This window comes from Notolepis coatsorum (genome assembly GCF_963971535.1).
Source record: "Notolepis coatsorum genome assembly, chromosome: 7".
Taxonomy (NCBI): Eukaryota; Metazoa; Chordata; class Actinopteri; order Aulopiformes; family Paralepididae; genus Notolepis; species Notolepis coatsorum.
The window spans coordinates 19,670,492-19,697,446 of record NC_140171.1 but is presented as its reverse complement, the minus strand read 5'-3'; the positions used below and the strand labels follow the sequence as shown (position 1 = coordinate 19,697,446).

The 26,955-nt window shown below is 42.4% G+C and overlaps 1 protein-coding gene across 1 annotated transcript in view; it reads left to right on the top strand.

The window, feature by feature from the left end:
* Positions 1-13,830: 13,830 nt before the first annotated feature.
* The window catches only part of lonrf1 (LON peptidase N-terminal domain and ring finger 1), a 49,375-nt gene continuing 36,250 nt past the window's right edge, over positions 13,831-26,955 (top strand). The window contains exons 1-3 of the mRNA XM_084318581.1: positions 13,831-14,366; positions 22,678-22,796; positions 24,645-24,767. Coding sequence (XP_084174707.1) covers positions 13,925-14,366; positions 22,678-22,796; positions 24,645-24,767 — 684 coding nt within the window. The 5' untranslated portion in view covers positions 13,831-13,924. The remainder of the gene's footprint in view (positions 14,367-22,677; positions 22,797-24,644; positions 24,768-26,955) is intronic.

Genomic DNA, 26,955 nt, shown 5'->3' with positions numbered 1-26,955 from the left:
AACCCCCATCCTCCACTCACTACACTACTATCTGTTTAAAAAGGCCTTTGACTGTTAGCTTTTTATTTTTATTTTCTTGTGCTGTTGTTTTAAATGTTCTGTTTATACTATGTTTTTAACTATGTTCTATTTTTATCTTATTTTTATTCTGTATTTTATTTGTTTTACTAATAACTATTTAATTTTTTTAACTATGTTTTAACCCTGTAGCACTTTGGGATCCCGGAGAACAAAAAGTGCAATACAAATTCAATTTATTATTATTATTATTAGACATCTGTAGTACGTGTATAAACACATCTTATCAATAATGTATGTCACACAGCTTTTTAAGATGATGAGGGAAGCATGTTAAGAGAAAAGGCTGGACATACAGATCACTCAGAGAATTCTTCTTTGAGAGACTTGTTTCAGTTTATAATTCCCCCCCCTAAGCTATCACATCAGTAGGAGTTGTTGCTTGTTTGTGGGCGCCGTACCAACCACACTAAACCAGTACAGCTTTTAATTTTTTTGTATCTACTTTTTTTCTCCCATTTTCTATTTTTCTCCCATCCCAATTTCGTATCGTCCAATTCTACCCTCCCCTGTCTCGAACGCTGTTAGGCCATGCCTCCCACAAGCCGGCTGCAATGTGGACGAAGCCTTACATCACATGTCCCCTCCGGTACTCGAGGAAGCAGCAGTCGCATCTTTTCACCTGCACAGCGCGATCTCTCAGCGTCGGGGGTCTGCGTTTGGAGGGCACGCCGCCCCCGTCGCTTCCTGATTCTGCTGCGCAGGCGCACCAACCGACCTGTAGGAGTCGCTGTCCACAACGTCCGATCCCCACCCATCAGCTTCCCACCCCCTAATACTGCCAATTGTATTAGTATGAACGACCAGCCAAGCTGATAGCAATGCGGAGAGCTGGGCTCGAACCCAGCGTCTCCCGCATTGGTGGTGAGCGCCTTGCCCACTGCACCACCTAGCCGCCCCCAGTACAGCTTTCTGAGTCACGTCTCCACCTCTCTATCCAACCCCTTATTCTAATAGAGAGTTATAGCTAAATAAATCCACTTAGTCTAGCCTTTATGAATTATAAAGGTATTGACTTATTGATCAACCAAGCAAAGCCCTTCTCAGCACGAGTGCACAGAGTGCTTCACAGCATTTTAAAACATCAGTGAAAAGATAGTAAACAAGAAAACAGATGGTTGCCTAGCAACATACATTTCGAGTCTAATTTACCAAGAGACCGTCGATGCTATGAAAGAGTTCATTGTGAAAAGATATTACGGGACTAAGCATAATTCATACCAGCGATTGTCTTGCAGTGAATGGGTGGAAAAAGTGAAACAGCTGGAAGCTAGCCTAGCATCCCAGCAGCGGCTTTTTACACAGGTGAAGGAGTCAAAAGAAAACACTACCAGGGCTAACGACGCTAATCACTAAACACTACCAAGGCTAACGATGCTAATCACTAAACACTGCCAGGGCTAGTTATGAAGTGGCTATGCTAATCACTAAACACTACCAGGGCTAGTTATGAAGTGGTGATGCTAATCACTAAACACTACCAGGGCTAGTTATGAAGTGGCGATGCTAAACACTACCAGGGCTAGTTATGAAGTGGCTATGCTAATCACTAAACACTACCAGGGCTAGTTATGAAGTGGTGATGCTAATCACTAAACACTACCAGGGCTAGTTATGAAGTGGCGATGCTAAACACTACCAGGGCTAGTTATGAAGTGGCGATGCTAATCACTAATCACTACCAGGGCTAGTTATGAAGTGGCGATGCTAATCACTAATCACTACCAGGGCTAGTTATGAAGTGGTGGATGCTAATCAATCACTAAACACTACCAGGGCTAGTTATGAAGTGGTAATGATAATCACTAATCACTATACCAGGGCTAGTTATGAAGTGGCTATGCTAATCACTAAACACGATGCTAATCACTAAACACTACCAGGGCTATATGAAGTGGTGATGCTAATCAATCACTAAACACTACCAGGGCTAGTTATGAAGTGGTGATGATAATCACTAATCACTACCAGGGCTAGTTATGAAGTGGTGATGATAATTGCAAAACATGGAAAGCCTTTTGCAGAGGGCAAATACTGTGTAGGCCTACTGTGGATAAAATTTGCTCTGAAAAGAAGCAGGTTACAAATGTTTGCCTTGCTTTCAACACTATGGCACAGAGAATCGAAGAAAGACATCAAGAGACAAGTGAGTAGCAGGGGGCGGATTTAGATTCCCCCCCCCCCCATTTGCTTATTTTAGGAACAGAGGCCTTGCACTGGATGTTTGTGTAGTTCTTTATCTTCCAGCAAATGCCTAATTTCTGTGCAGTGGTAGAGGAGTTAACACACTGGAAAAGCACGCTATTGCTATTCTACTATTAATTATTTACAAGATCCAGTTATAAGACACCCAATTATTATGTGGTTGTTGATATATTTCTCATAAATCAACACATAGCGACCATTGTTTTTGCACACAGCAACCATTGTCTCTCGCACAAAATAATGGTTGCTATATTACAGGCAGCCATGCTGGAAGAAAGATAACTACACAAACACTGATGTGCAATGATGGTATGAACATTTCAGAAAAACTACTTGACCTCCAGAGTCAAATAAGGGACAGATAAGAGGGATGGATTTATTCAGTTAATCTCTTCAGTTCTTCACATTCTTTCTATTCTCTTTTATGATGGCCTTATGCAAGCTGCAAAACCATCTCCACTCATTCCCTCATACAAATCAAACCCTGCGGGGGAAAGAAACCCTGTGATGTTGTGAATAAGTATGTAAGGCCAGAGAATAAGGGTAGAATGGGTTAGAATAATTCGTTCATATTCTCCTTTGACAGACTATCAACTGAACCTTTTTTGGCGTCGCTCAGAACAGCCAGGTACCATCAGGTTACCAAATCTGGCCCTCTGTGTAAAAAGACACCCCTGACCAATGTAAGTCTCTACAACAAACAGTTCATGAGATATGAAAGGGGGGACGTTTTCAGAGGAACAATGTTTTCAACCTTTATTATCTTAATGGTACCTTAAGAGTATTGTTGATTGATTTGGAGTGATTTTACAACTGCAAATACAGCTGAACGGACGTTCATCATTATGGTTCATCAGTACAAGGGTTCAACGATGACACAATACTGGTTGTTATGGAGATTTGAGAATAGTTCTGCATTTTCACCCCAATGCAAGAGCAATGTCTCCTCTAATGTATTCTCTGTGGGCAGTCCCTCTAATGTATTCTCTATGGTTCCTCTCCATTCATACACAGCATGCATACCGAGAGAAGTGTGCATTTTAGATCAAATAGTGAATTCTATCTAGTCTGCTAGATCCACAAAGAATGGATTGCACAGAGCAATTACTTAAAATTCATTATGAATTGAAAATGGGGGACCCTGATGTAAACAAGACGAAAGTCTTTCTCTGGTCTGCATCCCCTTAACAATTGTGTGTATTGAGCCGTACTGTATTGTACCCATTCTGCAATCTGTTAATAACATTTTCATTCAATCAATCACCGTGCAGATTGATTGATTGAATGAAAATTTTATTAACAGATTGCAGAATGGGTACAATGGGCGTAGAGAGGTGGAGAGTCTACCAGGTGAGGCGTAGAGAGGTGGAGGGTCTACCAGGTGAGGCGTAGAGAGGTGGAGAGTCTACCAGGTAAGGCGTGGAGAGTCTACCAGGTGAGGCGTAGAGAGGTGGAGGGTCTACCAGGTGAGGCGTAGAGAGGTGGAGAGTCTACCAGGTGAGGCGTGGAGAGTCTACCAGGTGAGGCGTAGAGAGGTGGAGGGTCTACCAGGTGAGGCGTAGAGAGGTGGAGAGTCTACCAGGTGAGGCGTGGAGAGTCTACCAGGTGAGGCGTAGAGAGGTGGAGGGTCTGCAGGTGAGGCGTGGCCATGAGAAAACTGGGGCGAGGCGGAGGGTCTACACTTGGACTCGACTCAGGCTCTTCTTTGGTGACTTGGACTTGAACTCGGATTTGAACACTGGGGACTCGAGACTCGAGACTACAACACTGGTCAACACACAGTGGTCGGAGATCATACTTTTAAATGCAGCAAAAGAAGGAAGAGCCTTCAGCTTCATAGTCAATTGGAGGGCATTCCAGGTGCTGGACGCATCAAAGGAAAAAGCTGTTTTTCCTAGTTTAGAGCAAACCCGAACGTATAGAATTAGGTTCCAAGATTCCATTCCAACACTGTGATGTAAAGGGGAAGTTTACCAGTAAGGGCTTTAAAAAATAAACAAATACCAATGATAGTTACATCTTTCAACCAGAGAAGGCTGTCCAATCTTTTCATAACCTCTTAACGTGCAGCGGCTCCTATACGTCCCGTTTCGCACTCGCGCGCATGTCGCAGAACTTTGCTCTCGTCTGCCGGTTCGGGGCTGCATTTTTCGCAGATCATGTAATATACCGTTCGAAAGGTGAATTTGCCGCCTTTCAAACGCCACCTCACTCGACCAATTGTGTGCCTCTGTTCTCGAGTTACATGACGATTTGTCAGGCGGGCGTCTTTTTACAGGCCACGCGTCAAATGACCACGTCTGACTGTATACGCCCTCGAACTGACCAATCGCAGCTGATTGCGAAAATTATTGGTCAGCGTTGTAGCCAACGAGCGTCTGCTCTCAACGATACCCCACCTGGGGGGTGCGAGCGGGGGAAGTAGGTGAAAGTTGACAAGCGGAAATTAGTTGGGACTAAAGCTTCAGAATGCACAGAGGTGGATAGCCATTTTGGATACAAAAAAAATTTGGTACACGTTTACCTTTCTCAAGCAAATTTTTTTATGGATTTTTATTAAATGTGGACCTGTACTACATAAGACTTCAGGCTATGGAACCGCAGTGTATCAAATCAAATCAAATCAAATGTATTTGTAAGGCCCGACAACACACGTTAATGTCCCCATGGGCCGGACACGTCTTCTTTAAACAAGTCAAGAAGAAACAACACAATAAGTCAAGAACAAAACAAAAACACCATAAAGTCCAATTTTTTTTTAAATAAATGCAACACTCCCAGACATACCCCATGCGAAGGTAAGGAAAAACTCACTAAGACCTAGCAATAGGAAAAAATGCACCACAGGCAGTGTGGAGCAGAGAAACCTTAGAAGGGCCATTCAAGGGGGGATCTCCCTTCTTAGATGGCGGTGATAGTAGTTTTGCAGTAAAACAGTTGGTAAGCATGCACTCATATATGTGGTGAGACACAGATAAGTGCATGCGATAGCAACTGAACATTTTGAAAGATTAAAGATAGAGCTGATAGCGGATCTATTTGAGGCAACAGAGAGAGGGTCGCATCCTCCCGGTCATCATCATGGGACGTCCAACACTCCGATCATCACTCCGAGACAGCCACTCACAGGGAGACGGGACAGGTGTTAGACAGTTCGCGTGATTGTGATGGGCGGACATAGCAATAGATACAAGTGGTAAGCATATATGTGAATAGAATAGATATATGTAGTAAGCATATTATGTGAATAGAATAGAAGTACTTAACCTAATGAACTCCACGTCTAAACCACGTTGACAGACCACGGACAGAAGACGGTAAGAAGCTGATCCATGGCCTCGGTGGTGCACGTAGAACAGTCACTGCAATCTTGGCCAAGACCCGAGACATCCACCACCTTGGTCAGCACAACGAGACAACCACTCAGAGAGATGGGGGGGGGGCAGGGGTTAGAGAGTTCCCGTGTTTGTAGTGGGCGGGAGATGGAGCAATAAATACATGTAGTGAGCATATGCATGCATGGTGACAGTAGAATCATAGTATATCATAGTATTCCAGCTCATACCTCTATGCTGGAACTTAAAGAACGGGAATCTGGCAACCACTGAAGATAAATGTGAGTACACAAGTTCAAACCTCTGTTACTCTATTTCATTAGCACTAAAAGTGATTATCCTTTTTTGCTTTAGTAACTTTAGAATGTCACCTTTCAAAAGAGACCAGGCTCATGCATGTGCTATATGTATAAAGCTAAGCTTTTGCAAAAGAAGTATGTAGTCCTCAAAAACTAAAACTAAAAATAAAATGGCCACTTTTTGGCTCACCTGAGGATAAAGGACACAGCGGTGCGTATCATATCTGTCACCAGTACGTTTGAATCCGTGGCCTGGTGATTAATATGAAGGGACAGCCAGGAGAGGAAGTAATAATGGGCAGGTGTTTTCCCCCCTTTTTATAATGTTTATTATCTCTCTTCTATAACATTACATGGTTGCACCTGCTCATTTTATTTAACTTTCTTTTTTGTGATCACATTTTTATTTCCATTGCTTTCATTTCCACATAACAAGAGACAACACAATACAGTAATAATAATAATAATACACAAGACATCACAGGACAGTACTTCAACACTAATAATAAAGAAAGTGCAAGACAATTAAATTAAATCAAATTAAATTAATCAATAAAGCAGTATAAATAATATATATTTTCTCTGCCTGATTTTCTATGCTTTTCCTCCCATCCCAATTTAGTCGTTTTATGCCAATTCCCCTCCTCCCCTACCTGGTCGTTGTGCGCATGTTCCCCCTACTGGTCGGTACAAGGGAACCCTGAAGTCTACCACATGCTTCCTCCGACACATGCGGAGACAGACAGCGGCTCTCTTTTCACCTGGCAGCGAGGACTCTCATTGGTGAAGTGTAACGCGTGGAGACAGACAGCGGCTCTCTTTTCACCTGGCAGCGAGGACTCTCATTGGTGAAGTGTAACGAGTGGGAGGTCACGCTGCCTTCACCACTTCCTGCCTTGATAGTGGCAGCCAAAAAAGCTTTAACTAAGCTGTGGTACAAGGTAGAAGTGCCGACGAAGGACCAATGGATAGAGATAGTAGAGGGAATACAGGAAATGGAGAGAATCACACATCTGCTGAGGCTGCAAGAAGAAAAGTTTGAATGGAAATGGGGAAAGTGGGAAGAATATAGGAGGGGAAGGAACGACATAACAGGGGATTGAAAAGGATACGAAGAAATGAATGAAAATGTAAATAAATAATGCAAATATAGAATGGACCGAAGGACCCATGCCACACTTTTTCTTTTCTCATTTTTGTCTATTTGTTTTATATTTATGTACTGTTGATATGTTGAAATGTATTGTCTATGAATGTTGTCTATGTATGTTGTTGAAAAAAAATGAAAATATAAACTTAAGTAAAAGAAAAAGACCACAATGTTGAAGTCAGAGGTTCTGTGTAGGATTGTTAGTAACTGTCTAACTGCATGTATAACTGTTTCCACTAGTGGGCGCTCTAGGCGGAGCCACTCAGGAACACCACCAGGTGGCGAGTATAAATAGAGATGTCTCCTCCCACTCTTCCTCTTTCCCCCCAGCCTCTCAGTGAGAGAACTCTAGAACTGCTGCTCATACCATGTAAATAAATAAACCACGCCAGTTAAAGGCTTTAAAGGAGGTTTATGGACACAGTGAAGGAGGACATGCAGGCAGTGGGAGTGACGGAGGACGACGCAGATGACAGAAACAGATGGAAACGGATGATCCACTGTGGCGACCCCTGACGGGAAAAGCCGAAAGAAAAAGAAGAAGAAGAAGAAGAAGAAGAAGAAGAAGAAGAAGAAGAAGAAGAAGAAGAAGAAGAAGAAGAAGAAGAAGAAGAAGAGTTAAAGGCTAAAGATAGAAACCATGCCTCTTGACCACATTATTGTCGCCCTATAGCCGGATTCTGTCAACAGGGAAACAGCATGATACACAGGAGAAACATAAAGCCACAGTAACAAACATCAAAACAGGTTGGAGGGAGGGGGTTATGGGTGGGGAAGGTTGAAGGCTAGGGAGAACAGGTGGGTTTTGAGGCGAGATTTGAAGGTGGAGAGTGTGGGGGAGTCTCTGATGGTCTGAGGGAGGGAGTTCCAGAGTCGGGGTGCAGTGCGTGAGAAGGCCCGATCACCAACGTTTTTAAGTTTGGATGACGGTACAGTGAGGGAAGCAGTGGAGGAGGACCGGAGGGAACGGGTGGGGCGGTAAGGAAGAGGGAGATCAGTCAGGAAGGGGGGGGGGGGGGGGGGGCAGGCTATGGAGGGCTTTGAAGGTGAGGAGTAATGTTTTGAAGTTGATGCGTTCCTTGATCGGGAGCCAGTGGAGAGAGTGGAGGACAGGAGTGATGTGTTCACGGGACCGGGTGTTTGTGAGGAGGCGGGCGGCTGAATTTGCATTTATGGAGGGAGCGGGAGGTGATGCCAGAGAGGAGGGAGTTGCAATAGTCGAGGCGGGAGGCGATGAAGGCGTGTATGAGGGATTCAGCGGCAGGGGGGGAGAGAGGCAGTGTCGAATTTTGGCGATGTTGCGGATGTGGAAGTATGAGGTTTTGACAATGAAGCGGACATGGGGGTCGAATGAGAGGGTGGGGTCGAGGATGACACCGAGGTTGCGGACTAGGGGGGAAGGGGTGATGATAGAATCATTGATGGTGAGTGTGATGGGTCCGGGTCTACTGAGGGCAATGGCATAACTCTGTTGCTAGTGGTGCGTGGGACAGATTAGGGGGCGTGGTCAGTGACGTCGCAGGGCGGGGGTAGCCTACCTAATATTTTTTTTCTAATACCAGGTGTGCAATACGCATTTTCCCAGGCGGTGGCGCCTCTTGTAATGTTAGTGAAAATTGTTTAACTCTGTCAAAATAAACGAGCTGCATAGGCATAATAAACTGTGAGCGACATATACATGTTTGCACTGTCTTTTTTCTATTATAAAGTGCCTCTCGGGTGCATAACACATGAACAGATCAGTCATTTGATTTTAATGCAGGTGCTCGCATTATAAATCGAATGTATTATTATTATTATAACACATGAACAGATCAGTAGGGTGGGCATTTGATTTGCAGCACCTCGGCGGGTGTATTATAAATCGAATGTATTATTATTAAAACACAACTCACCATAATGCAGCCCTGCCCTGGGCTTATTATTGTTTCGGTCCTCCAAAATCCCAACTTTGAAACATGTCAAATGTCCACTCGCGTTGAATGCAACTACTTTATCTTCTGCAACTTGAACACAGTTGCGTCATTGCCTCGTGTTGCCATGTCAACACGCGAGAGTCACCTGTTGCGATAAACCCGTATTTTAAGCATGACTCTTGTTTATTAAAATAAGCTTTATAGGTCGTAGGCTCCTCTTCTGGCTCATCAGTTGGTATTTCCCCGTTGCAAAGAAGCTATCCAAAGACGTTTGTTTTGGTTCTTTTTTTGTTTTTGCAAACGTTCGCTCGCATGATCGATTCGCATCCCAAACGAGGAAGTGAAAGTGAAATTCCATTGGTTCTCCCAGTCCACGTGACCATTTCTAGCATTTCAATTGGCTATAGTGACAGACATAGATATGATGAAGACCTGAACTCAGAGATGGAACAAGCAGTTAGTGCCGGGTCACCGTTTATTATCATGTAACATTGTTTTTGGATGGTAAAAACGTGGGGGGGACAATAACTCTATTCTGAAATCATGCGGGGGACATTTCCCGGGGACCCCCGCCTAAGTTACGCCCCTGACTGAGGGTGGTTTTGGTGCCGATGATGAAGAGTTCCGTCTTGTCGCTGTTTAGTTTGAAGAGGTTATGCGTCATCCAGGTTTGAAGTTATGAAATGCAGGACTCAATGTGACTGAGGGGTGGGTTGTGGGGGGATTGTGTGCTGATGTATATTTGGGTGTCGTCAGCGTAGCAGTGGAAGTTGAGGTTGTATTTACGAATGATGTGACCGAGGGGGAGAATGTAGCAGTTCTACTAAAGTGAAATATCCCTTTAAATCAGATGGTTTCATGAACAACACATTATGTCACTGATGGTTTCATAAATGTCGCAATAGGGTGAGACAAAAAAATTGAAGCAGGGGACAAGTTTTGTGTAGTCTTTCTCATTGATTTCGCTTGCCCCAGTGTTGACACAGACCTGACAGAGAACTGTCAACAAGACAATTCTCATTCTCCAACGGACTTATGACAAAAAGGGCTTTCTCTTAGGGCCATTTGAGACCTTTTCGGGCAAGACATGAATATAGACAATATATTATAATATAATATTAATTATATATGTTTTATTGGGACGGTTGGTGAATCCCAAAATCGGCCCGAAAAGGTCTCAAATGGCCCTAAGATAAAGCCCTTTTTGTCGTAAGTCCTTGGTGAATGAGACCCGATTTTCGATCAGAATTTGTGTTTAAAGTAGTCATCTATGTGCCTTTCTTTGAAGCAAAATCCTTATGGAATTTTTTCACATGTTAGATTTACAGAATCAAATCAAGTGTATTTGTAAAGCCCGCAATCACACATTAATGTCCCCATGGGCTGGACAAGTCTTCTTTAAACAGGTCAAGAAGAAACATCACAATAAATCAAGAACAAAAAACCCACCATGAAATCCAAAACAACACTCCCTGCAGACATACCCCAGAGAAGGGAAGGAAAAACTCACTAAAAACCTAGCAATAGGAAAAAAGCACCACAGGCGGAGGAGAGAAACCTTAGAAGGGCCGTTAAAGGGGGGATCCCCCTTCTTGGATGTCGGTGATAGTAGTGTTGCTATGGATAATCGATGGGTGGAGAATAAAACAGGTGAAATAGTTGGTATGTATGAACATATACGTGTAATAAAAACACAAATATGTACATGCGGTAGCAACTGGGGTACATAAGAACTTTTTTGAAAGATTGAAATAGAATAGAGCTAAGAACAACAACAACAAAAGAGAACGCATAGGGAGATGAGCACTAGTGTGAAAATAGGATAAATGTCAAGGCTCGGAGCTCAAAATATCAGAGTCATTCCGTTTTTGCACATGAGTATATGTACTCCGTTCGGATCCATCCGGAGCACGGGGGGCGATGCAGAGAGGATCACACCATCCCGGCTATCATCACAGGGCATCCACCACCCTGGCCATCACCACGAGACATCCACTCACAGAGAGACAGGGAGACAGGCATTAGACAATTTGCGTGTTTGTGGTGGGCGGACATAGCATACATGTAGTAAGCATATATGTGAATAGAATAGATACATGTAGTAAGCATATATGTGAATAGAATATAAGTACTTAACCCAGCAATGAACTACTACAGCTATTGTAAGGAGTAAATAGACTGCATTTATATATATATTTAATTATATATTTATATATAATTGCAATATTTAAAAACTCATGCCTCACATTCACAGCGGAGGCCACCATGCAAGGTGCCAAGCTGCTCATCAGGAGCAGTTAGGGGTTAAAAGTGTCTTGCTCAATGACACTTCGTCACGCTGCTCGGGAGGAGCCGGAATCAAACCGGGAACCTTCAGATTACCAGACGACGGCTCTACCTCCTGAGCCACTGTCGCCCCCAGAAGACAACCGAGATCCCAATTTGTAATATAGGTTACAGTCTGGTTTTTTGCCTCCGCGCTGTAAGCGAGGTCAGCGTGATAAACGACTGGCCCAGAGGTTAGACGTCTCCAGTGGCGATAAGCAGGTGACAAGCAGGGCACTGTGTCGTAACCGCTGCACCGTTACTTAATGTGACACTTAATGTCCGGGGACAAGCTCCAGCCGGCGTGTGCGTGTCTGGGTATGATGCGTAGTGGTCACGAAGCCACAGACGTCCACACATATGCAGTCATTGTGGTTTGAATCCAGCTTGTTCAACGCAGAACACTTGCCAATTACTTCCGCCGTGGTTGAAAATGGGTTGAGCTTTTGTAACGATACAGCGCTTTCTGCTCGGCTCTGCTGCGGTGCTGTACTGCATAACCACACATGACCTTGAGGGAGTCGAATGACCCATATATTATAACATACACACGCATAAGAGGGCCGTGTGTGAGGTTATGTCAGTGGTTCCTGTGTTGCCCTTGTTCTTCTTGCTAATGTATAGTGAATTAAGACCACTTGGTTGATGTTGCCGTGTCTATATGGTTACAAGCTACACACAAGTGCAATCTGTTAAGATACATGTCTTGTAGCCTTGTGTTGATATGACAAATAAAACACTAGGCTATTTGTGTTGCGCCCTTGATTATAAATGATAATGCCCTAGATCAGTGGTCACCAACCTTTTTAAGCCCAAGATCACTTTTTTTTGTTGGTGAAGGCAATATCTACCTATTGAAGCGTTGAGAGAAAAAGACAGCCAAGATTGTAGGCCTACTTTAAACTAAATGACTTTTATTTGCCTGTATTCTAATTACATGCAATGCTTTGGTCCAACATTAAAACGTCAAAGTAGAACTGTAATATGTACTTTCTCAGTCAGTGCTAAGTGCAGTCATCTTATGCAGCATCACTTTTCACATCAAAACAAAAGTAGAACTGTAATGTGGACTTTCTCATATTATTAACATTGCCAAACATATTTACAATTAGCATTTTATAAAGTAGAACTGTAATGTGTACTTTCTCAGTCAGTGCTAAGTGCAGTCATCTTATGCAGCATCACTTTTCACATCAAAACAAAAGTAGAACTGTAATGTGGACTCTCATATTATTAACATTATAAAATGCTAATTGTAAATATGTTTGTCAAAGTAGAACTGTAATGTGTACTTTCTCAGTCAGTGCTAAGTGCAGTCATCTTATGCAGCATCACTTTTGACATCAAAACAAAAGTAGAACTGTAATGTGGACTTTCTCATATTATTAACATTGCCAAACATATTTACAATTAGCATTTTATAAAGTAGAACTGTAATGTGTACTTTCTCAGTCAGTGCTAACTAAGTGCAGTCATCTTATGCAGCATCACTTTTCACATCAAAACAAAAGTAGAACTGTAATGTGGACTCTCATATTATTAACATTATAAAATGCTAATTGTAAATATGTTTGTCAAAGTAGAACTGTAATGTGTACTTTCTCAGTCAGTGCTAAGTGCAGTAATCTTATGCAGCATCACTTTTCACATCAAAACAAAAGTAGAACTGTAATGTGGACTCTCGGGGAAAGATCTAAAAAAATTAAAAATAAATAAAGATTTATTTTTTTATTTGTTTACATATTTTTATTTTTCAGGGAAAGATCTACAGGGAAAGTCTCAAAGATCGACCAGTCGATCGCGATCGACGGGTTGGTGACCAAAGATGATCCCAGACATGTCATCATCTCAATGTGGGTAATAACTAGGCGATTGTGTGAACATTCAAATATCTTGTTCGGTGGAGTGATGTAACTGTTTTAAATCTGACTGTCTATTTGAAATAATTGTCCGTCAGTGACTGTGCAGATTTGCCAAATTCTGATTAATTAGCTACACAGTAAACACAGCTTGTATTACAAAAAGTAAGATATTTTAAAGATAGGTATCGTGGAGAATCAATAATGTAAAGTATCCCAGGCAAATGTGTGCTACACTACACTACACTACAGTACTGTGCCACCACCATCAACACCACGAGAGCCACGGTCCTGTAGACTAGAGGCTACTTCCGCAGTTATGAAACTTCCCAACATAGGTTTTGTAATCGAGACGCGCTGGCCAATCACGGCGCGACACTGGTGGTCACGTGATGGCGTTTTTATGTAATAAACGGGTGTCCGCTGTAAAGTCGAGCCCCACCACAGCAGTATACAGTATAGTGCTGCTGCCTATAGACATGTATAGACAGTTACACCGAGGCTTACTTGAAATAATATGCATAGTTTCTTTTATGCCACCATGTCCTTATTACAGCTGCCCGAAGACGCGATCATAACGAAGGACGCGCGGCTGGAGGAAAGGAGCGGATTCTTTATTATAGATGATCTCGAATTAGAATACGGTCACCGGGGCGAGGAGGATGAGCGCGGCTTGGACCGCCATCAACTTATTCTACAGAAAGCCGATGCACTTGCATCGGGAAACTGTCTGAAAGAAGCGATCGATTGTTTCTCAATGGCAATGAGATGTGGCCAAGTGCTCCCGGGGCAATTAATCACTTTAGTGGACTGTGTTCTGCGCAACTTCATCAAGAGAACGAGCGCAGAATCACCATCGGACGCTCTTTCTGGGACGGATCATCATCACGATGATATGTTCGACTGTCCCAGTTGTCGTGGCTTCTTGGGCGCAGAACCTGTGACAGTAGCCTGTGGACACTCGTACTGCAGGAGGTGTTTGTTACGACACGGGCTGCTCTCCAAGTGCAAGCTGTGCGGTGAAGCGGTCACCGTGAGAGACGCGAGACTGAGAGCCAACGTTATTCTGTGCGCACTGTTAGATAAACTGTTCCCCGACGAGCTGAGACGATCCAAAGCTATTAGTGAAATAGACGAGCTGTCGAGGAGAAAACTTTACACAGAGGCCGTGTCACTAGCGACCGATGTGATCGAATCCGGTAAGTGTCCGTTCCGTTATTATTATTATCGCGTCAACAACAAGCGCGTCTCTCTCTCTCTCTCTGCGCGTCTCTGCTCGCTCTGGATGAAAACGTGTGTTTATTGTATTGTCTCTTAATCGTGCAGTGTGTCTATAGTATACACTATTATGAGTTCTACTACTGACCAATATTTTGAAAATGTTATATATCACGGCACGCGTCGCACGGTGCGCCCGTCTGCCGCTGCGCCCTCCGTTACTCCAATAGGGTCCAGCTGCAGCGCCGGAGCTCCTCTCACTTAAAACAGACCATATGATTATCTATGGTGCTGGCCTACTTTTCGTAGCTCCATTTCTGCAGACCCCTCTCTGATTGGTTGGAGCCCATTCCTGCAGACCCCTCTCTGATTGGCCGAGCGCGCGCATGCGCATGAGCCGCGACAAGCACATTTATATTAATTAACCCAGTTAATGCCTTAAGAGAAAGAGTCTGGTGGTCAATTGCTACGGAAATGTTGTGTCTTACTAATAATTAATTCCTTGGTCAATAGAAGTCTCTGTGATACTTTCTGAATATGATTTGGGAACATCAAATGGGCAGGAAAGACAGTGTAAACAATATAATTAACTCTGAATATAATGAGGAAAAATAAACAGGATACACAACAAGGTGCATGAGATGAGGTTATATGTAGAACATGGTACAGTTACAGTAAGTGGGGAGTGCGTCATGGTACAGTTACAGTAAGTGGGGAGTGTAAACACTAGTGATTCAATCAAACCCCCTCAATGTACAGTTTCTGACAGCTGGGCTGTGTTGAACTTGTCACGTGAAATAACGTTATGTGAATAAACCGCAAAATAACATAACGTTACAATGTACAGTTTCTGACAGCTGGCTGTGTTGTGAAATGTGCATAACGTTATGAATAAACCGCGAAGTCACGCGAAATAACGTTATACGCGAATCTGGTAGTACATTTCTTTTTATCTTCTTGATATGATAACATTACATCCGCCTTTTACCGCGTGACGAGCTAAACCAATCAGAGAGGGGCTTCGCTCAACCAATCAGAGAGGGGTCTGCAGAAATGGAGCTACGAAAAATAGAGACGACGAGCTAAACCAATCAGAGAGGGGCTTCGCTCAACCAATCAGAGAGGGGTCTGCAGAAATGGAGCTCAACCAATCAGAGAGGGGTCTGCAGAAATGGAGCTACGAAAAGTAGAGACGTGCGTGCCACAGGCTTGCCCAGTGAGAGGACTCACCGGCGCTGCAGCTGGACCCTACTTCTCCGTTGGGCTGCTATCACGTGACCCGATTACGAAATTCCACACTTGGGCATGCGCATTGGATACAGCATTGCATAAGGCTGGATGTGACCTGATGTGACACTATACTGTAAAAAGATTGAGTAACTTTAGCGAGTAGGAGGGGATTATTTAGTTCTAAATTTGATAGCATTTAAGCCTAATTATACCCCACAGATTACAGGACTGTTAGGGTGTACAGGAAGCCGCAGACATATCGTCTGTCTCCGTGTCTCGATATGTGCAGCAATACACTTTTGTAACATTATACAATGGACTAAACATTATGAGCTATTTGTGTCTATCACGTGGATTTGAGATAATCCAATTGTTATGCCTTAACAACTGTAAACACAGTCCCCTCTTAAGATATAGTCATGCCACGTGATGCTGCAGTCGTAAAATTGCTCTGCACTTATAAAGGATGGCTTATTGAAGTCGGTTGGCCTATCCCCCCCCCCCCCCTATGGTAGTCATTGACTCAGACTGTAGTGTAGGCAGGGGGGTAGTGAGCTGCTCTATCACAAGGTCCAGACAGGTTTCAGAGAATCAGAGATCAGGCTAATAATCCACACCCTTTTCCTCTTGAGCATCTTATTTAGTCATCCCCACGCTTCAAAAGGGTCCGTTTCCATCAAAGTTACTAATCATATATAGGCTGAATGTTGTCTTTTCCTTTACATAAATAGAAGACATTAAATAAAAGACATTTCCACCATAAATTGATTGCAGAGAAAAGTCACAAATTGGTGCATAAACAACACCAGAATGCAGGACATGAAGTGTTTGATGCTCAAAATGGCCTGGGGGACGACCCTCTCTGCTTGTTGAAACCAAACCTACGCCCCAGGTTTCCATAGAAGACCCTTACAGAACATGGCACAAGGCCACGGCCACACTGTCAGGTTATGAATATATACACACTAGGCCTCAACTACAGCCTCGTCAAGTCGGTTCAAGTGTTCCATTAATGAAGGAACACTTCATTACGGCTGTAGACGACGACCATGTTTGAGTAACAAGAGAGGTCAGGTGTTTTTTTGTTTTGTTATTGTGTACAGTCAAGCAGTCGTCGTTTATATTCTTGCGTTGGACACAGTGCCAGGACATTGGAAGGTGTGACGCAGTACCTCGAAGATGGATGGCGTGTTCCTTCAATGCGCTCAAATGTGCTGCTCATCTTAACCCTTTCACTGCCACACTATACAGAAGGTTAACCGGCTGTCGTGTGGCAGTGAAAAGGTTTTAACCTTCTGTGTATTGTTGCAGTGAAAGGGTTTTAACCGTTTGGTAGTGCGGCAGTGAAAGGGTTAAAGGTTGACATGAACCGAGATAAGAAAATCATATCGATAAAATGTGTTTAAACCGGCGTTGAGTGTTGTATCAAAGGGCCAGGCGACACATTCATATTATATTGTTTATCGTCTTGTTGTCAGTGTGATCGTATTGTGTTGTCTTTTTTTTTATTGTAGCACACAATTTCATTATAAGCACATGTGAAGTAAAATGTCTCACAAAAACGTCTGAAATATTCGAAGATTACAGTTTTAGTTTGATATCACACTTCCAATTAAGATAAGATAAGATATTCCTTCCCCTTGGGGAAATTCAGGTAATGCATTACCATGCGAGATGTGATTTTCATAAATATATATAAAAAAAACAAAAAAAAACATCTCTTTCAATTAATGTGATATACTGCATATATATATATATATATATATATATATATATATATATATATATATATATATATATATATATATATATATATATATATATATATATATATATATATTCTCTGCATTGATGAAGCCTAATAACCAGTGAGCACCTTCTGGCAGACAGGGACCTATAGAGTCATCCATCTGCACTGGACACATTGCTGGCTCTCTGGGCTGGTTGGTAGACGGCCAGGGCCTCAATATAGAACGTTCTAGATGTTCAACTGTGCCTCCTCTGACGTCACGATGACATAATAGCATTCCTGAGCCGCGACGGTTAGGCCGTAGGTGCTCATCCGCACGGAATCCATTTACCGTGTTCCTGTACATCAATGATTCTCAGAACCGTTTCACGTCAAGGACCCTCTCAGATTGATACGCAGTTGGCCAAGCACCCCCATTTGATAAGATGTTGTCCCAGGGCCCCCCCATCTGACAAGATATTTGATGTCACATCATGGTATGATTTAATCCAGGATTCCATAACTGTCTATATTATTCTGTAGGTGGAGATATTTAGAGGAGAGAGCAGAATAGTCACTCTTATAGCCCCTCTCTCTGTACTAACATCTAGTGGAGAATAAGATAAGATATATTCCTTTATTGATCCCCTTGGGGAAATTCAGGCATCATAGCAGCATGGGATTATACCCCTGCACCTATCTGTAATTTGCACTGTTTGCACTTTTATATTTAGTATATGTTTTGTATATGTATTTTCTTTTTTGCTCTATGTTTTATCTGTGAAGCACTTTGGTACAGTCACAACTGTTGTAAATGTGCTATATAAATAAAAAATTATTGATTGATGGGGAGGGGAGGTACAGGTAGGCTACATGGTAATAGTAGAAGACATAATGCAGGTAATAAAAATGAGGCAGTGTAAACAATATAATTAGCTCTGAGTATGTACGCATATGAGCAAGTGGGTAGTTTAATCAAGGTGCAGATGAGGGTCTGTAGCCCTATCAGTTATATTATGCATTACAATAAATATGGTTACAATTGACTAGGGCTGACCCCTATTAGTCTAATAGTCGACTAATCGATCGAAAGGAGCCGTAGTCGACTGCCAACCTCGACTTAGTCGAATACAAAAAATAAATAAAAATGCATTAATTTTTTGAAATTCTTTTATCATTCTTTCCAAAAGAAAAGAGGCCTAGAAGCGTGGCTAACGCTAATGGCACGCATACCAGAGGCTAACTGCCTAAGAAAACAGGCACAGAGGCACTGAAAGAGGATTTCACCCATCTAATGAACACACTAGACTAGACAAATATCAAGATGTATCCATCAGTGGACCAATTGCATGCTTTTGCAGAGGACAAGAAGCCTTCAGTTGACTCCTTCAGACATTAAGCACCCCCCACAGCCCAAATGTAATGATAAAAAAAATATATATATACTTTTATTTTTCCAAAAAAAAACGTTTCATAGTCGACTAATAGTCGACTATCTTGGCTAATTTCGGCCAATCATAGTCAACTATCCAAATCCTTAGTCGGGGACAGCCCTACAATTGACACTAGGACCTAAATATATACTATGAGTAAGTAAGTATACAGTATACACAGGGTGCAGTATGAATAAGGTACGTATGGCGTGATATACATAATACGTTGTAGTCCGTTTAGGTCAGAAACACTCTGTGATCAGACATTCCTAGTAGTTCCCGAGTTCCACTGCCGTTAGTTCAGTCCCTGCCCACTGTTGTGGAGCCTGATGGCCGCTGGTACGAAGGACTGGCCGAGGCGGTTAGTTGAGTGTGCATATTAGTGAAATTAATTATTATCTTTGCTTGGGACCCCCTCCAGGACCCCTGGGGGTCCCTGTACCCCACTTTGAGAACCACTGCTGTATGTTATTACAAGTTGACACTTTGGGTAAATTGCGGATGTCTTCCTCAACACTTTGAGTGCCAGCGACACGTTTTGTCGTTATTTCATGCCCCCCGTTGAGTGCTGACGACGCTAATTGTCGTTTTTATTTTTTATTAGCGATCTGAATTCATATTTCATCAACCGAGTCTCCCGTTGGTACAGCAGCCCCTCTAGGAGCTCCGATGGGAAAATACCGCCCCCTATCGTCTATCCCTGTGTAACTGCAGGCCATTCGATTAGACTGGTGGATGTGTGGTGGATGTGTGGGGGGGGAGCCTACTGGCTCCACTATGCTGGCGAGCCGTCTGATGAAGAGGGAAGTGATCGCGAGATGGAAAGCAGCCTGGATTATATATTTACAGCAGCCAATAATCAATCAATAAACGCGATCGATATTTGGAATGGCGATCAGGAATTGGAATAATCTTTTTGGAGAACATCTGATCTAGGGCTGGGCGATAAAACGATAACGATAACTATCGCGATAAATTATTTCCTCGAAAATAAACATGAAACGTGGTCGCAAAGTTTCGATATATCGATTTTCCAAGCTTGGATATGAACACACGCACTAACAACCAATCAGTGAAGGAGATGGCCGACAGTGAAGGAGACCCGCGGTGCACCTCTGGGTAGAGAGGTAGGACTCTAGTAGTAAACAAGGCTGGCTAGGATAACTAGCTTGCACGGCACTATTTTATATATTTACGTGCCGAGTATGTGTGTGGAGTGAATTCTGAGGCCACGTTTATAGTAGTGTGGGGTATACAGTGGACGTTGTTTCAATATATTGGGGCGGAAGAGAGTATTTTAGGGTAATATTTAGTACATTGTCATGGAATACACCGCTTAGAAACAAGAGGCTGGCTAGGATAACTAGCTTGCACGGCACTATTTTATATATTTACGTGCCGAGTATGTGTGTGGAGTGAATTCTGAGGCCACGTTTATAGTAGTGTGGGGTATATAGTGGACGTCGTTTCAATATATTGGGGCGGAAGAGAGTATTTTAGGGTAATATTTATTAAATTGTCATGAGATACTCCGCTTGTCGGCTAACTGCTAACGTGCGCGGACTGATGACGACATCAACTCGACTCGAGACATTCGCTTAGAAACAACAGGCTGGCTAGGATAACTAGCTTGCACGGCGCTGTTTTATATATTTACGTGCAGAGTATGTGTGTGGCTTGAATTCTGAGGCCACGTTTATAGTAGTGTGGGGAATACAGTGGACGTCGTTTCAATATATTGTGGCGGAAGAGAGTATTTTAGTGTCATATTTATTAAATTGTCATGAGATACTCCCTTGTCGGCTAACTGCTAACGTGCGCGGCCTGATGACGACATCAACTCGACTCGAGACATTCGCAGCAGCAGAAGTTAATTAAACTTGACAGACATTATATCGACGATAATTATCGATATCGAATTGTATGAAAATAATTTTATAATTTTATCGCAATAACGTTTTTGGTCATATCGCCCAGCCCTAATCTGATCTAAGGTAAGGAATCTATGTTACCAGTCTTGGGGTAATCGGAGCTGTTTTCACTGAGATAACAGCGTGTCCCGTATGTGTGTGTGTGTGTGTGTGTGTGTGTGTGTGTGTGTGTGCTGTTGAGGAAATAAGAGAATCGATTTCTCAGCTCGCTTCTATAGCGTGCATAAGTACACATATACTATCGATAATCTAGCGTTTATTTGAAAACGATTCATAAATAGGCAGACAAATGACAACGTGTCTAGTGTATTCGAGATTATTCCAATAAATGCCGTTTATGACGGAATCTTTCTATTTTCCTGAAATTTTCGAGAAAACGATAGCTTTTCTAAATGCTATAAAAAGGATATGAACCGATTTAAAAAAACAATCCGTTTCGACAATGTTGACTGCAAACAAGTCATTGATAAGCGACGGGCAGATTAGACACATAGCCATAATTTAAAACATAGATTATGCGCTTTTAACGCTATCATTGAAGTGGGTGGTGGCATTCAACGGGGTAAATAGGAAACGGAGGCCGGCACTGAAAGTGTTAACGACAACAACTCTGTAACTTCTCACACAATCCAAGAGATCCACTTTCACTGAGCTGCGAGTTTGTTTCGAGTGATGCCAGGATTTGACATTGATGTCACGAGGCTGCGCCGGCATTAGCCAATCAGAAAGAGAGATGTGTGATATATAATCCATTGATCTACTCTTATTGTTATATCACTGTTCCCACACAGGAAGAGGCTTATGCAACCTGTCCATTATGCTTATTGTGACATAGCAACGAACGCACAGTAGACACGTCTTTATTACAGAAGACGGAGTGCATAACCTAGTAATGTTTTATAAAATATTATGCATTCATTGGTGATATGATGACACACCATTGCAGCACAAATCCGCTTCAAGGCCCTCGACCTGGCATACCGTGCGGCAAAGGGAACCTCCCCCGCCTACCTCCGGTCAATGGTCTCTAACTACACACCCTCAAGACCCCTACGCTCTGCATCTTCTGGCCGTCTCAGACCTACTCCTATCCGAGCTCCGGGAGGGTCATCAAGGAGAATCCGCCTTTTCTCAGTCCTTGCCCCACAATGGTGGAACGAACTGCCCACCCCAGTTAGGACAGCCGAAACCCGTTCAAAATTTCGCCGTCGACTAAAGACGCACTTCTACAACCATTATCTGAAATTAAAAAAAATATAAAAAATCAAACCCTAACCAAACCTTACTGTCATGCACTTGTCCTACTAACCTACACTGTAGCACTCAACACTTTGATGAACATTGTTACTCAGCTGATAGAGTTGTGCCCTTCCCGATGACTTGTCGTACAGAACTTGTAAGTCGCTGGATAAAAGCCTCAGCTAAATGACTAAATGTAAATGTAAATTTTCTAGATAATTTAAATCTTAAAGGAACACGCCAACATTTTGGGAAATTAGCTCACTGTCTTCTCCAGAGAGAGACAAGAAGATAGATACCAGTTTCCTCTCTGTGCGTCCATTAGAAGGCGATTTGGCTGCACGTTAGCCTAGCTTAGCACAATGAATGGAAGCGGACATGGCCGGCTAGCCCAGGCATTGTCCAACTAACACCTCTCCCGAAGGCTAACCGGCCATGTCTGCATCCATTCATTGTTCTAAGCTAGGCTAACGTACAGCCAGATGCCGTCTGGGACTGGCTGCGGTCCACCTATTAGTGACCTATGATGAGACCTATTAGTTACCCATGATGACCTATTAGTGACCTATGTCTTAAAACAAAGGAATGCAGTTGTGTTATAAACAATGCATCAAATCTGAAATGCACCCGTTTCCAACATCTAATGGTAAAACTCTACTCTAAAGTGTCTAATGAAGACTTTTATGTCCTCCACCTCTCCCTCCCTCCATCCCTCCCTGTCTCCCGGTAGACCCAGGGGCTGCGGCCGGGGCCCGGTTGTCCCGTGCGGAGGCCTACGCGGCTCTCAGACAGTACCGACTGGCTCTGGAGGACACGGAGCAGTGCCTCAGCTCCAGCCACTCTGCAGAGGTAGGTCACCGGACCGACTGCACACGCCGCACTAGTGATGCATAGAAGAGGAACCGGCGGCGCTACAGAACATCTGCCTCTTCACTGTTTACTGCCCCTATTCCTATTTCTCACCACATAGGCAACGCGATGTATGATTATTTTTAGGGCTGTCAGTTTTTCTCGCGTTAATTAGATTAATTAATTACACAGCAAATTATCGCATTATGAAAATTAACTCAAAATTTATTTTTATTTTTTTATTTATTTTATTTATCTCATTCATTCCATAAGAACGTAGAATACACATTTACATACTTCTTTTTTAATATGGTCCATTTGCATGTTCTTGGTATCTGATTCTAGGGACATCTATCTCAGGGAATGTGTTCCCAGTGTCAGAAATACTGTGTTTGTTACTAGGCTTGAGTAAATTGTAATGAACCAAATGAGAATATCAATAATTTTTTTTTAATCTTTGACTGTGAATAACACCATGCTAAAATTTACCAGACCTGAAAAATCTAAGCAAATGAATAAATGGAAGATGATTAAACAGAAGGTTTTGTAGATACAGTACTGAATTCTGCCATCCGGACACATACCATTTGAAATATGATTATAGAATATAGAATATCAGGCCTAAAATGGTTATGCGATTAAAATGCGATAATTAGATAAATTAATTACAAATCCTGTAATTAATTAGATACATTTTTTTAATCGCCTGACAGCACTAATTATTATTTTTCAGATTTTATGACTCATTGATGAAAATCACATCAAGCAGGATCAGTAGGTTCATTCAATGTGGTTGAACCGTGTTGAGTTATTTTTGATGATGCTCATAGAGCAGTAATGTAATTTGTCCTTGTTCAACGCCCCAACCCTGGACACTTTCAAAACAGCTCTCAAGACGCACCTTTTCACCAAGGCCTTCCCCACTAGTTAGTTTAGATTAGATTTAGGTTTCATTATCCCTCTATCTAGGGCTGGGCGATATAACGATAACGATAAATATCGCGATATATTTTAATAATCGATATCGAATATCGAAATTAAAAAAAAATCGAAAAATCGTTTTTTTTTTTTTTTTTTTTTTACCTGCAACAGGGCAGTTTTAAAACCAGAGACAGTGGACAGACTTGTCTTTCTTGCCTGCAACTTAAAGTAATGGCTTTGCTTGTCCAAATGACAATACTGACCAAATTCAGATTTCTTTTTCTCTTGTCCATTTATTTTGTTTGCTTTCTAATTTAAAATACATTTTGAAACCGTCTGTACACAGTAGGCTATGTGTACTAGCAGAACTAGACTCCAGTCACGAGTCACAGTGCACATGTGCGGTGGTTTGTCCACCAAAAAAGCGCCAAAAGATCGAAAATAAACGAGCAGAGCCAGAACTGTTCAACTCCTCTGGAGCCACAGCCAGCAGAGAAGCCGGTTTACTTTAGCTTTTAAACCAGCTGCAGCCTGAGAACTGGAGTGTGAGGGGATGTAACACTAAAGATGGCGGCAATGACAAATAATTGCTGCAAAATAAACATACATCTGTTGTTAAAAAAAAAAAAAAAAAAATGTTTTTTTTTTTTTTTAATTTTTTTTATACTTATAACAATTCGATAATTATCGATATCGAGAAATAAAATAAAATTATCATATCGTTATCGCGATAAGATTTTTTTCCATATCGCCCAGCCCTACCTCTATCTGCCCCCTCATCACACCCATTTCCCCTATTGCCCCTTTTCCCTAGCCCTCTTGACTTGTGAAGCGACCTTGGGTTTCTTGAAAGGTGCTATATAAATTTGATTTCTTCTTATTATTATTCATTAGAGAACATCTAAAATATTTCTCTCTCTCTCCCAGGGTTTCTTCAGGAAAGCCATGGTGCTGCAGGAGATGGGACAGGTGGACGAGTCCCTTCAGGTCTTCCTTCACTGCCTGGCTGTGAACGAGGACTTCCCCTTCGCTAAGCGACAGGTGGAAATGGTGAGTGGATCAGAGGAGAGTGTGAGGGGCGAGGCGTGAGAGGTGAGTGTGTGAGGCGTGAGAGGAGTGTGTGAGAGGAGTGTGTGAGAGGAGAGTGTGTGAGAGGAGAGTGTGAGGGGTGAGGCGTGAGAGGTGAGTGTGTGAGGCGTGAGAGGAGTGTGTGAGAGGAGAGTGTGAGGGGCGAGGTGTGAGAGGTGAGTGTGTGAGGCGTGAGAGGAGAGTGTGAGAGGAGAGTGTGAGGGGCGAGGCATGAGAGGAGAGTGTGAGAGGAGAGTGTGAGAGGAGAGTGTATTAGGGGTGAGGCGTGAGAGGAGAGTGTGTGAGAGGAGAGTGTGAGGGGTGAGGCATGAGAGGAGAGTGTGAGAGGAGAGTGTATTAGGGGCGAGGCGTGAGAGGAGAGTGAGGGGTGAGGCATGAGAGGAGAGTGTGTGAGAGGAGAGTGTGAGAGGAGAGTGTGAGAGGAGAGTGTATTAGGGGCGAGGCGTGAGAGGAGAGTGTGTGAGAGGAGAGTGTATTAGGGGCGAGGCGTGAGAGGAGAGTGTGTGATGCGTGAGAGGAGAGTGTGTGAGAGGAGAGTGTGTTAGGGGCGAGGCGTGAGAGGAGAGTGTGAGAGGAGTGTGAGGGGCGAGGCGTGAGAGGAGAGTGTGAGGGGTGAGGTGAGGGGTGAGGCGAGGTGTAAGGGGTGACGCGTGAGGGGTGAGGAAACTAACTAAACTACTAGGTATTTTCATCATCAAAGCTATCTGGATCCACTCCTTGCTCAGGTGAAATGACCAGTGCTGCCCACCCTGCACTACTCAGGTTCCACTCTGCTCACATGCTCTGTTATTTTATATATATAACAGAGCATGTGAGCAGAGTGGAGCGTGATACATACAGTATATATATATATATATATATATATATATATATATATATATATATATATATATATATATATATATATATATATATATATATATATATATATATATATATATATATATATATATATATATATATATATATATATATATATATATTACTGTATGTCAGGCATTTTCTGTGTTAAATGATGCAAGGCAGTCAACAAAATTCTTTAGAATTCCCATCCCATGTCACATGTTAAACAGATACGTTTCCGTGAAATTGCATAAAAAAGAGAGTGGGTGCCTTGTGACTTTGCTGTAATGACATTAGTCCCACATATACAGTACAGCTGCCCACTCAAGCGAAAGGCCCTACATACAGTATGAATATATATAATTTACCTTTGACATTATTAGACAATTTGTTGTGTCAGCGGAATTGAACTGAAATGAAGGTAATGAATTGTGATGTAAAGGAAAGATACTCATATTGGACTAATGTTCCCTGTGGTGCTCTCAGCAACATTTCGAGCAGAACTCTTTCGAGAGTGTAATTCCACCGTGTGGTTAGCAGCTTCACTTCACTTCACTCTACTCGCCTTCTTTTGGTTTTCCATCGGGCAGAATGTGTGGATAGTACCCGGTACCTTTTTCCTTTCCGTTGAGGTTCCAACATTTGGAATTTGGACTAATCGGTGCTGTTGTGTTGTAAGTGACAATTATCTCAGACCAATCGGTGGTCTGCAGTGGTTTAGCCTCATCTTTTGGTATCGATACTTTTTTTTATCTTTTAAAAAGTAACTAGTTACTAGTTACAGTTACTAGTTACTTCTTCCAAAAAGTAACTAAATTACTTACTCAGTTACAAATTATAAAAGTAACTAGTTACTTCAGAAAGTAACTATTGCGTTACTTTCAAGTACATTTTTTACATAAACAACATACACAAATACAAAAAAACTATTTTAATGTTGCTGTGGGACAAAGTGAGACTAGCCTCCAATCAAATGCCATGTATATGTAGATATTATAATTACTATGTTTATATAGTGGATCATACAAATACAAACACAATAGATGTTTTGGAACTTTTGATATGTATTGCCCCTCAACAGGCCACAACTGGGCAACATTAAATTATGCTTGTTAAGCACTATACCAAAAATAAATAACAAATATATACTGATTGATTGAACATTTTAATGAACAGATTGCAGAATGAGTACAGTACAGTACAGCTCAATACACACAATTGTTAAGGGGATGCAGACCACTGGGCCCTATTCCCCATACCTGGTTCAACTAAGTCGATCAAAAGTCCCATTATGCAGATTCAATTA